This window comes from Mus caroli, unplaced genomic scaffold (genome assembly GCF_978045245.1).
Source record: "Mus caroli unplaced genomic scaffold, Mus_caroli_1 scaffold_1, whole genome shotgun sequence".
Lineage (NCBI taxonomy): Eukaryota > Metazoa > Chordata > Mammalia > Rodentia > Muridae > Mus > Mus caroli.
The window spans coordinates 36,639,947-36,658,615 of NW_028227256.1; the positions used below are offsets into that span (position 1 = coordinate 36,639,947).

The 18,669-nt window shown below is 47.8% G+C and overlaps 1 protein-coding gene across 1 annotated transcript in view; it reads right to left on the reverse strand.

Moving 5' to 3' along the window:
- Positions 1–18,459, reverse strand: part of Rfx8 (regulatory factor X8) — a 56,905-nt gene extending 38,446 nt beyond the window's left edge. Inside the window, exons 1-4 of the mRNA XM_021168120.2 lie at positions 18,368–18,459; positions 15,603–15,726; positions 8,927–8,988; positions 7,715–7,801 (exon numbers count right to left, since the gene is read on the reverse strand). Of these exons, the coding sequence (XP_021023779.1) occupies positions 7,715–7,801; positions 8,927–8,988; positions 15,603–15,726; positions 18,368–18,432 (338 nt within the window). The 5' untranslated portion in view covers positions 18,433–18,459. The remainder of the gene's footprint in view (positions 1–7,714; positions 7,802–8,926; positions 8,989–15,602; positions 15,727–18,367) is intronic.
- Positions 18,460–18,669: the final 210 nt, after the last annotated feature.

Below are 18,669 nucleotides of genomic sequence, written 5' to 3' on the forward strand. Positions count from 1 at the left end.
GAGTGTTTGGGGACAGTGGCATAATGCTGAAAGCCACCTTTCCTGCTCTTGGAAGAATCTCTGTGCTAATGCTTTTGTGGGGATGTGTGGCTGGGTGTTTCCATTTCTTTCCCCTAACACAAAGCCCAGAAAGTGTGTGTGGTGTGTGTGGGTGGGGGAGGGGGTTAAACCAGACTCTGGGCAGCCTAGGCGCAGGTTAGTGTTCCAGCCGGTGGCTTTAAAGAGCTTGCATGCTCCACTTATCTTTCTTTCCGTGGTGAGGCTGTAACTCAGGACTTCACAGAAGAGCTCCGACACTGAGCTACACCCCCAGCCCAAGGCTACCTCCCCAGTGGACTCTCCACCTCGAGCTCTTCGGTAAATACCAGAGCTGTTATACATTAGCCTTCATCTCAACTCATAAAGAACCTCTGGCCTCAGGGAGGCAGACAGTTTTGGGGGAAACCTCAAACGCTCTCATCTGAAGGCTCTCCCTTGGGTTTTGAACCTGGAGAAGCAAGGGCAAGCAGACCCAGCTGCCTTCCCTGGGGCTGATGGCTTCCAGGTGTGCACAGCCAGGCTCTGCCTTGCTGGCTTCCCCTTGCTAAGGTCCCGGGCATTTCAGATCTGTTAGAGACAGACACTATCATCTCTCACCTCTCAGGTGAGAAGAAGGGCAAAGAGAGCTTTGAAGGGGAGCAAGGATTGGAATGGAAGTGGTTTACAAAGCTTTGAGAGCCCTGAGGATCCCGCTGGGAGACAGCACGGGGCCTACCACACGCCCTTTCTCCAGGATTATGGAGTTATGCTTGCTTTATTATTTTTAACTGCATTTTTTTACTGATGTAATTATAGATTTCTATGTAGCTGTAAGAAATAATTAAGGGAGAGGCCCCTTTTATGCTCGGCTCAGTTCCACCCACTGCCAACACTGTTCACAAACTGTGGTACAATCCTCCATTCAGATCCAGAGGCACTGCCTCCAGAATCCTCTAAATCTCTGAGGAAGTCTACCTCCAAGGCTGCCAGGCCCCAGGTCTCCATATGAAATGTACAGTATTTGTAGAGACCTTGTTGTGCACACCCCTGCACACTCAAAATCAGCCCCATCTGACTCAGTACCTAGAACAATGGAAATCCTATGTAAAAAGCCGGGACACCATATTGTTTAGGAAATAATGCTAAAAACACAAACAAAACCAGTTCCTATGTTCAGTCAATTTTTTTTCCAAATAATCCCCACCCATGGTTAGTTGAATCTGAGAGAACAGAAGCTTCAGCGACAGGGGTCCAGCTGTATCATATCATAGCCCAGATGCTGCCATTGGTACAGCCTCACCATCTTCCTTACAGTTTCTGTTTTACTTACACTTGTGTATGTGTGCAAATGCGTGTATGCATGTGTGTGTGCGTGTGCATGTGTGCTATGTGCATGACTCTGAGTGTTGTGTGCATGTGTGCATGTGTGTGTGTTGTGTGAGCATATATGTATGTACCTATGTGTGTGCATGTATGTGTTGTGTGCATGTGCATATGCATGTTGTGTGCGCGCACGTGTGTGTGTGTGTATGTGTCGTATATGTGTGTGTAAAAAATCTTATCATCTTCCTATGTTCATGTGTCTCTCACCATAGCCAAGATATTGTTCTAGGGAAATTCATGGGATAAAGATGAAAAGACAAGATACAGAATTCAAGAAAATATTTGCAAAGCACATAAACAAAAGATGGATAGTATGTGAAATAGAGGACAATAAATCAGACTTGCAGAAAGAAAGCTGCCCGGAGGGATGGTGCTTTGATAACCATGCTCATTTCTTGCTCTCCTCACCCCTAGACCATTCACCTCTGCCAACCTCTAACCTGTCCCTCATTTCCTTGTTTGAACTTGTTGTATAAACAGAATCATTTAGGGTTGGGGCTATTTTCATTTAGCCGAGTCCCACAGAGATCTCTGAGTTCCCATGCACATCAACGGTCTAGTTCTCTATACTGCTGGTAGTTTTCTGTGGTACAGATGTATCACCGTTAGGTTAACCAGTCACCTGCTGAAAAACACCTGGGCTGCCTCCAGTCTGAGCTGCCACTACTACAGCCACTGAGGACATTCTTGTGAAGGTCTGCATGCGGATGCTAGCTACAGCCACTGAGGACATTCTTGTGAGGGTCTGCACGCGGGTGCTAGCTTTCATTTCTCAGGGACAAATGTCTAGATCAACAGATGGTTGGACGGGGCTCATGTCTGTTTTTATTAAAAACGGCTAAACCATTGTCTAGGGTGATGCATCATTTTCCATTCCCACCAGAGGAGTGGAACTGGTTCTCAGCATCCTCACCAGGATTTGGTGATTTATTTTTGCCAGTCTCACAGGTACGTAGGCACAGTGCACCTCGGAAAGGGCTGGCTTTGTGACAGGTTTGTCTCTTGTCCATTTTCTAATAGGATTGTTTTGCGTTTTCATACTGTTGGGTTTTACAGACTCTTTCTAGATTCTAGAATCTGACAACAGTGCAGGCTGCATATATTCTCCTTAAGTCTGTGTCTTTTTCATCTCCTCTGCAGGACTTTTGAAAAACCCTAAAGTTTTTCATTTTATGGCTCCTGCATTTGGTAGCCAGTCTGGGAACTTTCTGTCTAGCCATAGGTCCCATTAAGCTTATTCTACTTTTAAGTTTTGATATTCTTTTGTTTGTTTGTTTGTTTTTTGCTTTTTCAAGACAGGGTTTCCTCTGTATAGCCTTGGCTGTCCTGGAACTCACTTTGTAGACCAGGCTGTCCTTGAACTCAGAAATCCTCCAGCCTCTGCCTCCCAAGTGCCAGGATTAAAGGCGTGCATGGCCATACTTGGCTCAGGTTTATTATGGCCCTTATGTTTTCAGTTTAAGCCTTGGATCTATCGAGCTAATGTTCATAAAAGTTGTTGGGTTTTTTGTTGAAGTTCATTTTTCTTTTGGACATGCAGTTTTCTTCTCTAAGCTCCCCTCTTCTATTACATTACTTGTGTACCTGTGCCTTCACCTGAGGGCTGGCAAGATGGCTCAGTGCTTTCTGCCAGGCCTGATAACACACATCTGATCCCTGGGACCCACACTGTGGAAGGAGACCCCATTCCCACAAGCTGTCCTCTGATCCCTCCGATCCTTGTGTACTATGTAGTATGTGTGTGCATGCACACATAATAAATAGCATATAATATTTTAATTAAAAATAAGTTGGTCATATATCTAGCATCCCTCCCCTGCCTGGGTTCCCGTGTCACCACTGGAAGCACAAGACTTTGGTTGTTGCAGCTACACAAAGCGCTTGGTAAGATGGAGTGTTTCCAGTTATTCTGCCTTGTTAAGGCCTTTGAGCTCTCCGCTTTCCCATACAACCTTTGAATAAGCTTTTATGTCAAGAGAAAAATCTTGCTGGGATTTTTTTTTTTCCAAAAACAACTTCAGTAAGAGACACAACTCAATCATTTAGAGAGAGAAAGAGAGAGATTCAATGCTTTCTTAGTATATTCCCAGACTTGTGTGGCTGCTTAGATGAAAGGTAACCCTCAGGTCAGCAACAGGGAGCCTTGGGAAGGCCTGTGCAAGGTCAGCCCTTGGCTGGAATCTGGGAACTTGGCTTGCAGAGAGTTCCCATTCGAAGTTCGCTGGTAAGAGTGGCTCTCAGAGTGCAGACTACACAAGTAGTGTAGTTATGCAGAACACCTGCCTTGCTTTGTTACTTAGACGTGTGCTGGGCAGAGGGGACTGCATGACAAACGCCCGATAGGAACTCTGAATATCCGGTATCTAATAGACATGCTTCCCCAAGTAAAAGCCGTGACTCACCCGCTGCTACATTTTGTTTGCTGAGGAATGGGCTCTGCAGGACTGAGCATGGAGACAGCCTAGGGAGACCTCATAGATGTTCTCTCCACTTTCACTGTTTCTATGTGTGTGCATGTCCGTGTCTCTGTGTGTGTGTTTTGTCTGTGTATGTCTGTCTGTGTGTGTGTGTGTCTGTATGTCTCTGTATGTGTATGTTTGTGTATGTGTGTGTTTCTGTCTATATATCTCTGTGTATTTCTATGTGTATGTGTGTCTCTCTGTGTCTGTGTGTGTCTGTCTCTATATGTGTATATGTGTATGTCTGTATGTCACTGTATATGTCTGTGTGTGATTGTGTATGTCTGTGTATGTGTGTGTGTGTCTGTATATGTGTGTATGTCTGTGTATGTATCTCTATGTATCTCCCTCTCTGTGTCTCTGTGTGTATGTTTCTGTATGTGTCTATATGTGTCTGTTTGTCTCTGTACATGTGTGTATGTCTGTGTATGTGTGTGTCTCTGTATGTATCTCTACGTATCTCTCTCTGTTTATGTCTATGTGTGTATGTCTCTCTGTGTGTCTATGTGTATGTTTCTTTGTCTCTGTCTCTCTGTGTGTATGTCTGTGTATGTGTGTTGTGTCTCTGTATATGTATCTCTGTGTATCTCTCTGTCTCTACACACACACACACACACACACACACACACTAGTACATGAGTGCAGGTGCTTACAGAGGCCAGAGGTGTCAGATCCCCCTGGAGCTAGAGTTATAGGCAGTTGTGAGCCACATGATGTGGGTGTTGGGAATTGATCTGGGACCCTCTAAAAGAGCAGTACATGCCCTTAACTGCTAAGCCACCTCTCCAGCCCCCAGTGCTATATTATTTCCATTAAAAATTTAAAAATACCTTTCAGCATACCTAGGCCTTCAAATTTGACATATGTTTCTTGTTGGCAATACAAACCTGAGTTATTTTCTTCTTTTTAAATCCACTCTGCCAGTTTCATCTTTCCGTTGGTGCTTGTAAATAATTTATAATTACGGTAATTGTTGGTATGCCAGCTCTTACTTCCCTTTTATGCGCCTTGTTTGCAATCGTTTCCTTGGGTTCTCTGTTCTGTTTCTGCGTCTTGTGTTTATCAGAGCTACTTTAAGCACAGGATTCCATCTTGCTCTAATTACGGCATCTTTTGGCACACGTCAACGTCACTCTCGTGGCAGTTGCCTGAGTGTTAATCACAGTGTTCGCATCTGAACCCACAGCCCGATGTTCCTGTGCTTCACCCCCTCATACGAAGTGTGGAAACCTCTCTCCATTTAGGCCCATTTACCTTCCTTACTTTAATGCATCTCTGTGTGGGGCGCAGGTCTTTGTCAAAACGATGGACTATGGCCGGTACACCTCAAGAGGAGGAAGACAGCTCTTCCCTCTGGCACACTAAGATGGCACAGTGCCCTGTATCTCGCTAGAAAGACGGCAGAGAAAAGGGCCTATTCTCCATTCCCTACGCTATATTCTCACGAAGCAGAAGAAACAAAAGGGCCAAGCAGTTTCATGAGGGTAGAATGTCACTCATTTGGGTACCATTCTTATGGTTTTTATTGCTCAAAAAGGCTGTGTCCCACAGTGTGTATGTGCACATACGTGCACATGCATGCACATAGGCTCCAGCTCCTAAGACTATACATTGAGGTTTTAGTTCATCTTGGATCTTGGTGGGACGTACACGTATCTAAACCACAGCATGGTAGAAACAAATTAACTTCTACAGAAACAAACTTCTACAGAAGTTCTGTAGCTCTGTGCTGTGAAGAGTCTATTCAGGAGCCTACCCAGTGTCTCAAGGGGCTCCTGGACTGTCCCGCCCCAGCCTCGCAGGCCATGGCCTCTCAAGTGCCTTCCAACATAGTCTTCTGCCACACTGCACAGATGGACAGCTGGGAGCCCACACTTTCCCATCCCTTCCTCTTCTCCACCCAAGCCCTGCCTGCTGCTCTCTCCCACCCCACCCGTCAGAATCCCATCCTGTCTGCCCTTCATGGCTCGGCTGGAACACAACTCACTCCTCATTCCTTCTGACCTCTGTCAAGAGGCCTGCTATCCTCGCGGAGGCCTTGCGCATTTCCGACCTTCTGTCACACATGCACCACATTAAATGCACATCTTAGCTCTACTACTAAGCAAGCAGAGGGAGGGGCCACGTCTCATCCACACAACAGGCTTCCTAACTTTGGGCCTCAGCAGCCACTCTCTACGGAGGGCCCCTCATACCAACTTGCTATTGTCAAAGCTGGAAAGCTTAGAGAGTGACGGGGGGCGGGGTGTTGATGGTGATGGTGATGGTGATGGTGATGGTGATGATGGAGATGCTGTGGTACAAGTGAAATCACCCTTGGTTTCTCAGGCACACAACCACCTATTTACGGCAAATGAAGGCCCAGTGGACAGCTAATAGACAGGGCGGAAATGCTGGATGAGTGCAGAGTCCATGAGCAGCGTGGAAATGTGAGGCAAGAGGGCTATCCTGGAGCTGGCACTGTTGAAGATGGTCTCCCTGGAGGGCTGTCAACACAAATGGTAGATCCAAGAGGACACCAGAAGGAGGGATTGTGGAAGGCCGGAGCAGGGTTGGGGGGAGGACACAAAATGGAGCCATGTGCTCCTGAGTCACAGGAAGGTGAGAATGGCTGGGGGCATGCAGAAACACCAAGCAAGACAGACAGCCTGCCAGCAATGCCTGGGGGTGGGGGGTGCGGCCTTCACCCCAGGTGCTTCTGGGAAAGAAAGAGGAAGGCAAACTAGCATTTGAGGAAGCTTAGTCGAGTGGCTGTGTTTAGAATAGGAAGAGGCTGAGACGAGAGCAGCTGTATGAGGTTCATGGAGTCCAGCTGTCCCTCAACATCCATGGGGGGGCGGGGTCCCTCAGCCTCCATAGGGGACTGAGGTCCCTCAGCATCCATAGGGGACTGGCCCTGGAGTTCCTCCAGTGCTCAAGTCCCTTCTATAAAAAGGAGTTTCTGCAAAGAGCATAACTGACTCCCTGATTATGCTATAAGCCATCTCTAGATTACTTAATACTGAAAACTCTTATTTAGGATGTGGTCATGATGTATGTGCGTGCTTAGGCCTAACTACCAAGCACCCAGGTCTAAGTTTGGTTGCATCTGAAGATGCTGGCCTTCAGTGTAGCTCCATCTGCAAATATGAAGCCGTAACATAGCTGTTCTCTGAGTAGGGTGACAAGAATTTATGTGAACTCTTACCACCTCAAAAGGGGAGAGTGAAGAGGGTTTTGCAGCCCAGTGAATTCAGGGGTGGCTCAGGGTGAGCATCAAGGAAAATCAAGGTGAAGACGATTTCTAGGGAGGTTCTGAGCCAAAGCTTCCACGTCCCGAGGGTGAGGCTCCCATGGGTCATCTCAGTGGGACTGTCCAGAAATAGCCAGAGGGGAATTCCTAGGGAGTGAGTGGGGCAAGGATGGACCAGAGGTGATGATAGAAAGCACCCTTCTGGAGGGAGGGAAGGGACGGTAACAGGCAGAGCGCGAGAGGCTCCTGGGCCGACCGGAGTGAAAGTCTGCACTTACTGAGAAGGGGAAAGCTTAAAGTAAGGTTAGCCCTGCAATGGAACAGTGGGATCATGAGGTCAATGACGTGTCTGGGCAGACTGGATCAGCAATGGCTTAGGTGACTGAGAAGATGGTTAGAATCAGTTATCTGAGGAAGTCAGGTAGAAATGGGTTTCTCTGGCCAGTAACATTGCCAGAGGTTTACCCGGGGCATTAGCCACATGCTGGCCTGTGCTTTTCTGCTCTTCATAAGGACCTGTGGTAGAACAGCCTACAAATCAGTTAGCTACAACTAAGATCCGAGTGGTTTTCAAAGAAACCAGGCCGTGTCCCATGACCAAGGAACCCAAGGACAGACTAACCTGTGACAGCTCTTTTTACCCAGCAGGTAGCAGTAATGAGCGTAGAAGAAGGAGCTCTTCTTGATGTAGATCCCGTCATAATGGTACCTGAAAACAGAGGCGTCCTGTAACTTACCTCCACGTACGCCATTGCAGATAGTCCAACTTCTTGCCTGCCTCTGCAGTGGCTTGGTGCCATACGTATGTACTGTGCACATATACACCCATATGTGCATATTGTATGGAGAATTTTGAATGTGCATCTTTTCACTGGCTAGTATCTGTAGGATGATAGTCACAACCTTGGACAGCAGCAGTGTGCCCCACACCCCACAGTGCGGCACCTCTCACTGAAAATGGCAGGCAGGCTAGGCGAACCCACTACATCCTCGACCCATCATAAGACACAGCCCATTACACGCGTTTCGTTGTGACAGCCTACAAAAGCACTGTTGGGTGCTTGCTTCTGTTTTCTCAGTTTCTCATCTCAGAGAAATGTCCTGGGACAGGCCTCCTGTCCTGACGCCTGACCTTTCAGAGGACTCAGCCTGCAGGAAGCCAGACTCCCCACACACAGTCTCATCTCCTCTGTGGCATCCAGGAAACTACAGTGTGTGCCCGGGCTAAGAACCAGGTTTCTTCAGCTTACTTCCTGCCCAAAGTTAGATTTGGCAAACTTGCCACTGTCTTCAGTTTCTTTATGGGCTGCTGGCCTTTCCTCTAATTGGCTTCTGTCCCTGCTCACTGATTTCCTGTCTTGATTTTAAACAAATGGCAAAGGACAATGACAACTGTGTGGCAATTATTATAAGGACACGCTTGATGACACTGGAGCTTCCGTCCCTGTTAAAACTATCACAACAGGCCCCAGCCTCCTGAATACAACTGATAGGCTAATTGGCCAAATGCTTAAGTCATTTCAGTCCAAAGAGTAATTAAAAGCAATTGGTATTATTCTATGTGTGCAATCATTTGAACATTTTAATAATTGGGCACGTTTCTTAAATCTAAAGTATATGTGGTAATCTTTATATTTTAACAAGATTTTGAATCACGTGAGTGCAGTGCTGCCTGGAGTCTCCAGACGATTGGGGGGGGCAGTCTGAGCCACGGCACCCTTTGGTGAGAGCTGCCGAGTACAGCTTACCCTGTGTCACACATTTTATTGATTATTGTGATTTCCCTGCATTGTCATTTTCTTCATTTAACACAAAACAAACATTAAAACCCTACCTGGCACTTCCTCGTGTGCCCAGTCTCCGGGTGCCCAGGTCAGGGAAAACCAAGCGCACAAGCTGTGGGAATAAGACAGATTTAAAGATGCAGTTTGAAAACTGAAAACAAACTCACTTTATCTACACTTACCGAGGAGCCATACAAATGATCCCAGCTGGTTACAAAAGGGATACATACAAAGGAAATTAGAACACACCAGATAGGCAAAGTCACAGAGTGAAATCCTGGTGTCCCATCTGGGGCGGGTAATGTCCTGGCTTAGGTTCCCAGTACCAAAACTCTAAGGCAGCAGTTCTCAACCTGGGGGTCTCAACCTCTGTCGGGGAGGTCAGACCTTTCACAGGGTCGCCTAAGACTATGAGGAAACACAGATATTTATATTACGATTCATAACAGTAGCAAAATTACAGTTGTGAACTATCATTGAAAATAATGTTATGGTTGGGGGGTCACCACAGTAGGAGGAATTGTATTAAAGGGTCGCAGTGTAGGGAGGTTGAGAGCCTCTGTGTACTGTCCCAACGGTCAGGCTCTCCAGACTGAATTGCTGGCATCGAACTCCGTTTGGTCTTGCTTTCTGCTCTCTTCAATGTTACATTGATGACTGGCATCACGAAGACTCTCTGGAAATTGGATTATTGACAGCTGTTGGGTCTAGCCTGTGGCTGCTGGGTCTAGCTTGTGGTTGCTGGGTCTAGCCTATGGCTGCTGTTGCTCTTCTGCTGTTTTCCTCTTTCTCTGGTATCATAGCTACTTTCACAGTTCACCATGGGTCTTCTAATTTCAGAGGATTTAATGAGTGGATGGTACTCAGCTGTAGAATAACAGTCACTTGGATTCCGATTCTCATCTCCCGGCTGAGTTACCTTGATGTGTTTTATATTCAGGGACACTACTCGTGTTCCATTTATCAACCGGACTCTATCCCGGTGGCCATATCCAGGGATTAACTACAGGTAGGGTATCTAGGCTCACACCTACTGGAAGGGGAAACCCTGCATGTAGGGACAGTTTAGAAGCCAGAGCAGGGAAAGCCACAGGCCTGCCAATGACTTCTGTTGTTCCTCTGCAGAGCTGCTCCGCCCAGCTCCTGCTTGGCTGTGTGCGGCAGCCTCCCTTTGTATGAGCTCCCAGGAGCAGCATTTGAGAGAAGTGAGACGGGCTTCCCCTTATCTGACTTCTCATCTTTCTCTTGTCCATATCTGTCTGTCTGTCTGTCTGTCTACCTATGCACCTATCATCTATCCATCTATCCATCTACCTGTCTGCCTACCCATCAGGCCTCCATCCATCCATGAGTCCATCTTTAATCTACTTACCCTTGCAGTATCTACACAACAGGATGGAGCAAAGAGATGACGGATGGATGAAAGAATGGATGGACAGACAGACAGATGGATGAATGGATGATCAAATGGAGGGATAGGACAGAAGGATGGATGGACAGACGGACAATGGACAGACAGATGGGCAGATGGATAGGTGGCAGATGGATGAACAGGTGGATGGATGGATGGATGGATGGATGGATGGATGGATGGATGAAAGAACAAGCTGCCTAACAACACACTCAAGGGGCTTGCATCTGTGGGCATCTGCAGTGAAGCAAGATGAGGAGGTGTGAATGGCTTCTTGCACAGAGGCCCCCTTCCTGGCTGTGAGGGAGTGTGGGAAGGTTATTCCAGTCACTCAAATGTTTTCTGGGAGGCCACTGCAGTTGCCATCTTCTGACAACCCAGAATTCATGCGGGTAGGACGAGGAGGGCCTCGGTAGCGGAACAGAAAGGACACTGTGAGCACCATCCACAGTCTGTTCAGGCCAAGAACCATCAGGCACCTTCTGCAGTCAGCAGGGCAGGAGAAAGATGGGCTTGCCCTGGGTTGCTCTTGAACATGCAGAAAGCAGGCAGATACCAGCAGGCTCCTCCAGAACACCGGCCACCACGCCAAGGGACACATACTGGAAAGTGCCCAAGGCAGGTACTAAAGAGCCCACCACACCAAAGGGTCCAACTTGCTCTTACAGAGTAAAGCCTCTCTCACTTTCCTTCCTTCTTCCTTCTTCCCAGGAAGGTTCGACCAACAGCTGGCAGCACGGTCAGAAGCAGAGGCAGGAAATGAGCCTCTACACCTGCTTTGTGGCATGCCACAGTGCTGGAGGAGAAGGGGAGACCACACCACTTGAAAGTTGTGTTGAGTCTGGCCACTAGTCGAGTGTGGTTAATCCCAGCACTTGAGAGGCAGAGGCAGGCAGATCTCTGTGAGTTTAGGGCTAGCCTGGTCTACAAGGCAAGTTCCAGGATAGATAGGTCTCTTGCGCAGCCCTAACAAAGCAAAGCAAAGCAAACAAAACAAAGAATTTGTATACTCTAAGAGGCTGGGGTTTCAAGAAGTAAGCTGCTGTGGTTGAGTGGATTAGGAGGACAAGAGACGTTCGCCTCACCCAGGGCTTCCAGGGAGGACTGCTGCTTGCTCACCAGCTTGTCAGGACAGAAGGAGATGAATGGCAGGACGCAGGGACAAGGGCAGGATATGAAGGCTGTGCTTCCTCCCAGCTTCCTGTGCAGCTCCCAGCTTGCTGTTCACACTAGTGTGTGTGTGCACACGTGTACAAATGGGCCATGGGAGCAAGTACACCTTTGGGGGTGGGGCCTCAGTCAGCCTTTATTTTTTTTCCCTTCTTAACACTTTTCGATTTCCACACTGCTCACAAAGGAGACGCAATCTGATTCCAATCAGAGACACAGTCGTTGATGTTATTTTAGCAGAGGAAGCCAACCTCCGGAAACTCCCCAATCTGTGGAAGATATGGTTTGCGGCCAGAATGAGCACCACACATAGCACACCCATCCCGAATCATCTGTGCAGGAACTCCTTGGGAATCAACTCAGTCCCCGGGGGAGGAGGGAGGAAGTGAGAATTGGATATTTTGTTGTTTCTCTTGTAAACATGGTTTGTGGTCATATCCTTTCCCCTTCCTATCCCTTCCCCGTTTAGCGCAGCTTTGGCACACAGGATACATTCCCAACAATCGGTCCCTTCCACTGGCCTATTCTCTAGGCAACTTGCCAGCCAAACTTAATGTTAGAACCTTGGCATCTCTGGAGTGGATTCTAAGGGAAACATTAAGACAAAGAATTCAAAATAAACAGAGGGGTCAGACACTGAGGTCTCATTTCTTTCCTTTGGAATGCTCTACAGTGTGAAACAGCCTCCTGACAAGAACTTTTTCCTGTTGTTCAGTGCAGAGACTGGACAAGGGGGCTCCATGTGGCTAAGCAAGAGCTCTACCACTGAGCTATATATTCCTGGACCCTAGATCTTAAAAAGAAGGGGAAAGAGAATTTTCTTCTAGAAGTGAACAACCTCTAATGACACCATTAAGAGAGATGGAGAAAGAAAAATCTCTGTAACCTTAGCAAAGATTGGACCCCCGTTGAAGTTACCTCCTTCCCTCTGAGGAGGCCCGCAAGTGGGCAGCTAAGAAAAGGCTGCTGTGCCAGGCTACCTAGGGCTCATCAGAGCCTTTGATGACATTTCCTAAAATCCTGAGTGTCAGAATGACAACTGTTTGGGCTGCAGGGTAACAGCTGGGAACTCCCAGTGGGTCGGAAAACCTTTCTGAGTCACCCTGTACAACACAGTGATAAAAGAGACCTTAAATGTAGTTTCCCTCTTTAGTTTCTATCTACTTATGTTAGAGTATTTACAGCTTATAAGCCAGTCTTGGGAGACCTAGCTTAATTTGACTAGTGTGTGTGTGTGTTTTGGGGGTTGGGGAGTATTTATTCTTGTTGGTGACACATTTAAATTGAAACAGAGAGAATGACCGGAAGGATAAAAGCCCCAAAGAAGATAAAAACAAAAGGAAAACAAATGAATGGAGCAAAGGGGAAAGCAATCCTGGGCCTGCACACACCGGAGAGGAGAGGCCTAGGCGGCATCCACAAACTGAAGCCCACAAACTAAAATGGGTCTGCAGGAAAGCAATCAGGAGCAGCCGTGACCGAGGCTCGGCGATGAAAGTAATTGCTCCCTATATTAAAGCAGAGGACGTGTTGGAAGATTCAACCACGCTTCAGAAGCACAGATGGCCGTCAGTGGCTGGACACGTCAGCCTCAAGGACTGAGTTGGAAGAAAGGGTCTAAACAGTTCAGTGTTTGGGAAAACACGCCAGCACCCCCAGGATTGCTGCTGGAAGATAAGGAGAAGCCGCTTTGCGAATAGTTTGGTCTCTGTGTGTGTGTGTGTGTGTGTGTGTGTGTGTGTGTGTGTGTGTGTGTGTGTGATCAGACACCTTGTGACTCTCCCTTGTCACTCTTCAGGTTGACGCCTGATAGAAGATCCTCACTTGCTTTGCCCTGGCACAGGCACAGTCTTGGTCCCAACAGCAATGTCAGGAAACAGTCCTGATGCCTGCCACCGTGGAGGGTTTCACAAAGCGGGATGTCACACATAGTATTTGATGGCAAAAAGCTCACCAGTTGGCTGGAGGCTGTTAAGACCCTGGATCTGCCTGTCTCTGTCTCCTTAGTGTTGAGATCACAGACTTACATCACCACACACAGCTTCTCCCAGGGACGCTGGGGACCTGAACTCAGGTCCTCATGCTTGCTAGCAACGCCTTCCCCTGAATTATCTCCTCCGTTAAAGTAGATCTTTTGTCTTCATCAAACTCTTTGGTCTTACTATCCAGACAACAACAAGGAGGTAGAGAAAGAGGAGGAGGAGGAGGAAGAGGAAGCTTAACAATCAGGCCATACATTTACCAGTGATCAAATAACATCCTAAAACAACCCAATTCTGTATACACAAGGACCCTTGCAAAGATGGGGGTGGGGGTGACTGGTCAGTGTTATGACCCCCTGAGCAGGCTTCTTGTCACTGTAGTTGTAAGAGATAGGTAGGTATTGGCTCAGGACCCACAAGACCAAATTCTCAGCACAAAAGCGATTTATTTGATCTAGAGAGACAAAGGGCACAATAAAAGATGAACACAGGAGATAAAAGACAAAAGAGAAGGGGAAGGGAACAAGAGAGAGGGAGGAGGGGTATTTGTCCCAAGGGCTGCCTCTGGATAGAGAGGAGTCAGCCATGGCCCATTGACAAATGGTGGCTTGTAAAGGGACAAAGGAAAACCCAGTGTTAGGATGGATGAGGTATTTAATTTTAATTGGGTATGTTAATTGGGTGAGCCAGTGGGGGCTGCTGATTGCTGGACTAAAATACTTTGACAGCTGGACCTTGGAAGTCAGTTCAGCCTCAGGAGGAGGAAGTGGCCAAATAAGGGAATAGAGCTGTTAGGAATGTCATTTAACAGTTTTTAGCAAGGCAGAAGGAATGAGGGAAAAGGGAAAGGTCTGTCAGAGGTGTGCTTATTAGATTTGAGCTAGCTAGAGTCCCTTCACCTGCCATTTAAGATTAGCTAGGATACATGATGTGGGTTGTCACCTGTGCTGAGCCCCCCCCCACCCCCACCCCAGGGAGGACCTAGGCAATTTTCATCAGCCTGCATTCTGTGGTTGGACTACAGACCTGGCATGGGCTGTGTCTGTCCAGAGGCAACACCACGCCCCCTTGGCACCAACGTGCTTGCTTGTTCCTCACTTAGCTTCAGACAGGGCACACAGCTCTCTTATGAAGTTTACAGCCAAGGTAAGGTGCTTAGAAGGCGCTTGTGCCCGATGGGCATCACTCAGACCAGGTGACCTCCAGTGTCTCTGTACACTGTGTTTTGTTTTTGTTTTTAATTCTGTTTTGTTTTATTTTGGTGGAGTCAACAAGTGGCTGTAACTCTGCACCTGGTTCAGGAGGTTAGCTCTGCTAACCATGCGTCGTGGCCAGCCATGGGACCCTTGGCTTTAATAATTCTGGGTTTATTTTGCTAAGCATAAAACAACACAATGCTATCCGCCTCAGCCTGGCAGCCGGGACAGTTAAGAATCCAGCTTCAGAGAGGGCTGGACCCCAGCAGCTAAAGCAGGGCCTACCATTAAGGAGCTGCTCCTAGGAGCTGTTGAACCAAGAGGGTCTCAGACTGTCACTTGGTTGTGTATTAAGTGTTCTCAGGTGAAGTTCTCAGATGTGAGTGACAACTTCCGAAACCAATGAGATCTCTAAATCCCAATGAGCTGCAGAGAGTATCAATCCTTGGGTATCATCTCAGAACTGTGTTCTGAGAGCTTTGGCAGTTCTGTGCAGAAGTAAGGGTCCAGCAAACCAGGTCTTTGAGGAGAGTGTTGGGGTTGCCATGGAAACAATACTGAGCTTTCCCTGAACCACTGTAAAGTGTGGAGACCCCCCCCCAACCCACTATAAAGTGTGGGGACCCCAACCCACTGTAAAGTGTGGAAAGGCAAAGTGGATTTTCAATACAAACAACTAGCTGCTCCTGAGGACAAAGCCACTATACCTACTGAGACCTCATTAGACCCAAACACATTTTAGACTTTCCTCAGAGAGTCAGCAGTCCGTAAGGCTTTACCATCAGCGACACTAGGTAGCTCAGTCTGTGTTTGGCCAATGGCATAAGCTAGCATTACTCAGCATGTATCTTCACCCGTCCCACCTGGGGCTGTAACATTGAAAGAAAAAACAAAAACAAAACCTGAAAAACCCAATGAGAAACAAAGCAGCTCAGCGAGCATGGACTTGTTACATCTTCACACTTACCTTCCCAAATGTCGCTGGGTTGACTTGGTTCTGCGCACTCTGCCCACAGGTCTCCACATAAATCTCATACATGAGACATCGGGGCACGCTGAACCCTTCACAGATGCAGAAATTGTCAACCAGCCTGCAAGGGGGACGGAGGGGTGGCAGAAACAGGACATTGGTGGCTATTTTTCCGAAGTAAGGATGTTCTGACAGAACCGATGACTAGACATGGGTGTGTCCAACCAAACAACCTCTGTCTAGGTGACTGAAAGGAACTGTAGAAGCTCACAGGCAGAAGACAATGATCTCTTTTATCCTGGGGTCAGGGTTAGGAATACAGACTATGGGTTTTCAGTTGTCAACACTTGGAGAAGAATTTGCATGCTAAAAAGATGTAGCTACTGTCTGATGGACCGTTACAGAGCTGCAGCCGAGATTTAGGTTAACCACAGGGTAGAGAATGATCTGCCTGGTAAATTAAAATAATACCACAGTGGACTGTGAAGGAGTCCAAGCAGGTAGGATGGTGTGGATGTTGACTGGTCCCTGAGCCCCACAGGCTGATTGACAGCCTGACTTCTCTTCCTTATGGTAGAGACTTTAGAAGGTGGAACTGGTTAAGGAAGTAAACGACTCGGAGTGGGCCTTTGATGGGGATTATTCTACCTGGGGTCCCCTCCTCTCGGATTTAAGGCTGCCATTAGCAGTACTGCTGCCTAAGATATTCTCCACAATGCTCTGTCCTGCTGCAGACAGACACACGAACAATGAATGGGGCGGGCTGAGGACCGAAAATTCTGGAGGAGCTATGGGTTAAACCATTTTCTTTATTAACCTGATTTTTCTTTCAGCGATTGCCATTTTTATCTCTCCCATCATAATGTAAACAGAAACAAGAAAGTCACGGGCATGGCGGCAGCACACTGTTCCCCAGGGAGTCAGTCCCAAGGAGAATCTGCTCTGGTAAGCCTGACCTCTATGGCATGCGGCTCTGAGGAGAGGGTGTGAGGCAGGTGACCACCACAGGTGACTCTGGTTAAGGGGCTGCCAGTGTGCCACCAAAATGCCCCTGTGTTTTACCTGAGATTAGATGCCAAGGCCTGACCCGGGGTCTGTGTCTACACTATTGTGTCCAGTCTTATGCTCCCTCGTCTGACCATGTCTCTTTCTGTCTCTAACTTGGAGACCTTACTTCTGTTCTCCCAGACTGGCCAACATCCTGACCTTTCTCCCAGGGACAATTTATCATGTTCAGGTGACAGTGGTACTCATGTCCCAGATAGGACCCCACCTGACTGATCGTTGTCCCTTCTAACAGGGCACTGACTGGAAAACAGGGAGTGATATAATCCATAAACAGGGCCCTTCTTCCACAGGACAACATCTGGGGCCTCTCCCTACTCTCTCTTGAGCTGCCTCCTAGGGCTCCTCCAGCTCTAGTTACTGCTGCCCCCCTTCTGGGCAGCCTGATATCTTTGTTCCAGGATTCTATCTTAGACACTGGGGTGATGGTTTGAATGCCAGTGTTAGGAGAATTGAAGTCTTCTGGTTTTCTCAGTCCTGAAGAACCTATGGCAAAAGGAAATCTGGGCATAGTACCTGACCTAAAGAGGATGCCCAAGTAGTTTAAACTTTGTAATCATCCTTTCACACCTCTGTAGCAAAAGTCAACACCCAGAAACAGCGGTGAGCTGAAGTAGCTAATTAAGGCACCGACTGAACTGACTCTTTTGCTAAGAAGGCAGGCAAGGGGGTCTGATTACATTTTTTTTTTCCTCTCGCAAGATAAGATGGGCAATAAATTCTCTTTTGGAACAAAGTAGTAACTATAATCATAAACATACTCTTCTCTTTTTTAAAAACTACTTCTTCCTCAGGTGACTCTTAAAAAAAAGTTTCCCTGAGAAATATTTCTTAAAGCTCACACAAAGAAAAATGTATGCTGATATATAATAGTCACCTTATAAAGCTACAGTCTGAGGACTGGCTTTAATTATTTTCCTATTTATAAAGAGCCGCGGACTCTTTTGAGTTCAGGCCCATGAGCTGAGGGTATTTTTTTTTTATATATAGTTTTCCTCCCCTCTATTGAAATAGCCAAGAAATGAGTTTCACAAGTAATACGGAGTGCATTGTTGAAGCTAAACGTTGTTTTTTTGTTTGTTTGTTTGTTTATATTTTGAGGATTTTTTAAAATTAGGTATTTTCCTCATTTACATTTCCAATGCTATCCCAAAAGTTCCCCATACCCTCCCCCCCCACTCACCTACCCACCCACTCCCACTTTTTGGCCCTGGCGTTTCCCTGTACTGGAGCATATACAGTTTGCAAGTCCAATGGGCCTCTCTTTCCAGTGATGGCCGACTAGGCCATCTTTTGATACATATGCAGCTAGAGTCAAGAGCTCCGGGGTACTGGTTAGTTTATAATGTTGTTCCACCTATACTAAACGTTTAAGTTAAGACACTTCCATTCTAGAGCTCATGCCAGGAGGAATACAACAACAACAACACGCTTCCTCCACGGCCAAGGCCTGCCAGTGTTCCAGTAACAGGGCTCAGCTCTGGTTGGAACAGGCTGGATTGCTTCCCCACGGGAAGTGGGACCCACCAGGACAGCTAGGTGGAAAACCAGCGCCACACCGGGTGCAGATATGGGGACCTTGTGTGTGTGTTCCCTCGTTCTCCGCCAGGGTCTCCTGAACCAGGGGTGCTCCTCTCCCGTCCTCCGGGGCTCCCCACCTGCCAGCAGCGCCCGTATCTCCCTGTCCTGACACTCACCATTGAATGATACCCCGGTGCAGGCCCAGGCCACTCGCAGGAGAGGCCGGCACCGCCTCCGCCATGCCTCGCCCAGCGGGCAGCGAGCGGGGCACCGGTCCTCTCCGCCGTGTTTACTTTAGAGCGGGGGCGCGCGGGGGGCGCGTGCAGCCAGAAGGTGGGAGGGGGGATGCTGGGCCCACGCCCTGCACCCAGAGGTGCGGGTTGGGGTCTCTTCCTCGCCCACTGCCACCAAAGGTCGGAGAGGCACCTCCCATGTCGTTCCTCATCCCCCATGCTGCCGCCCTTCCCCTCTCTGGCCA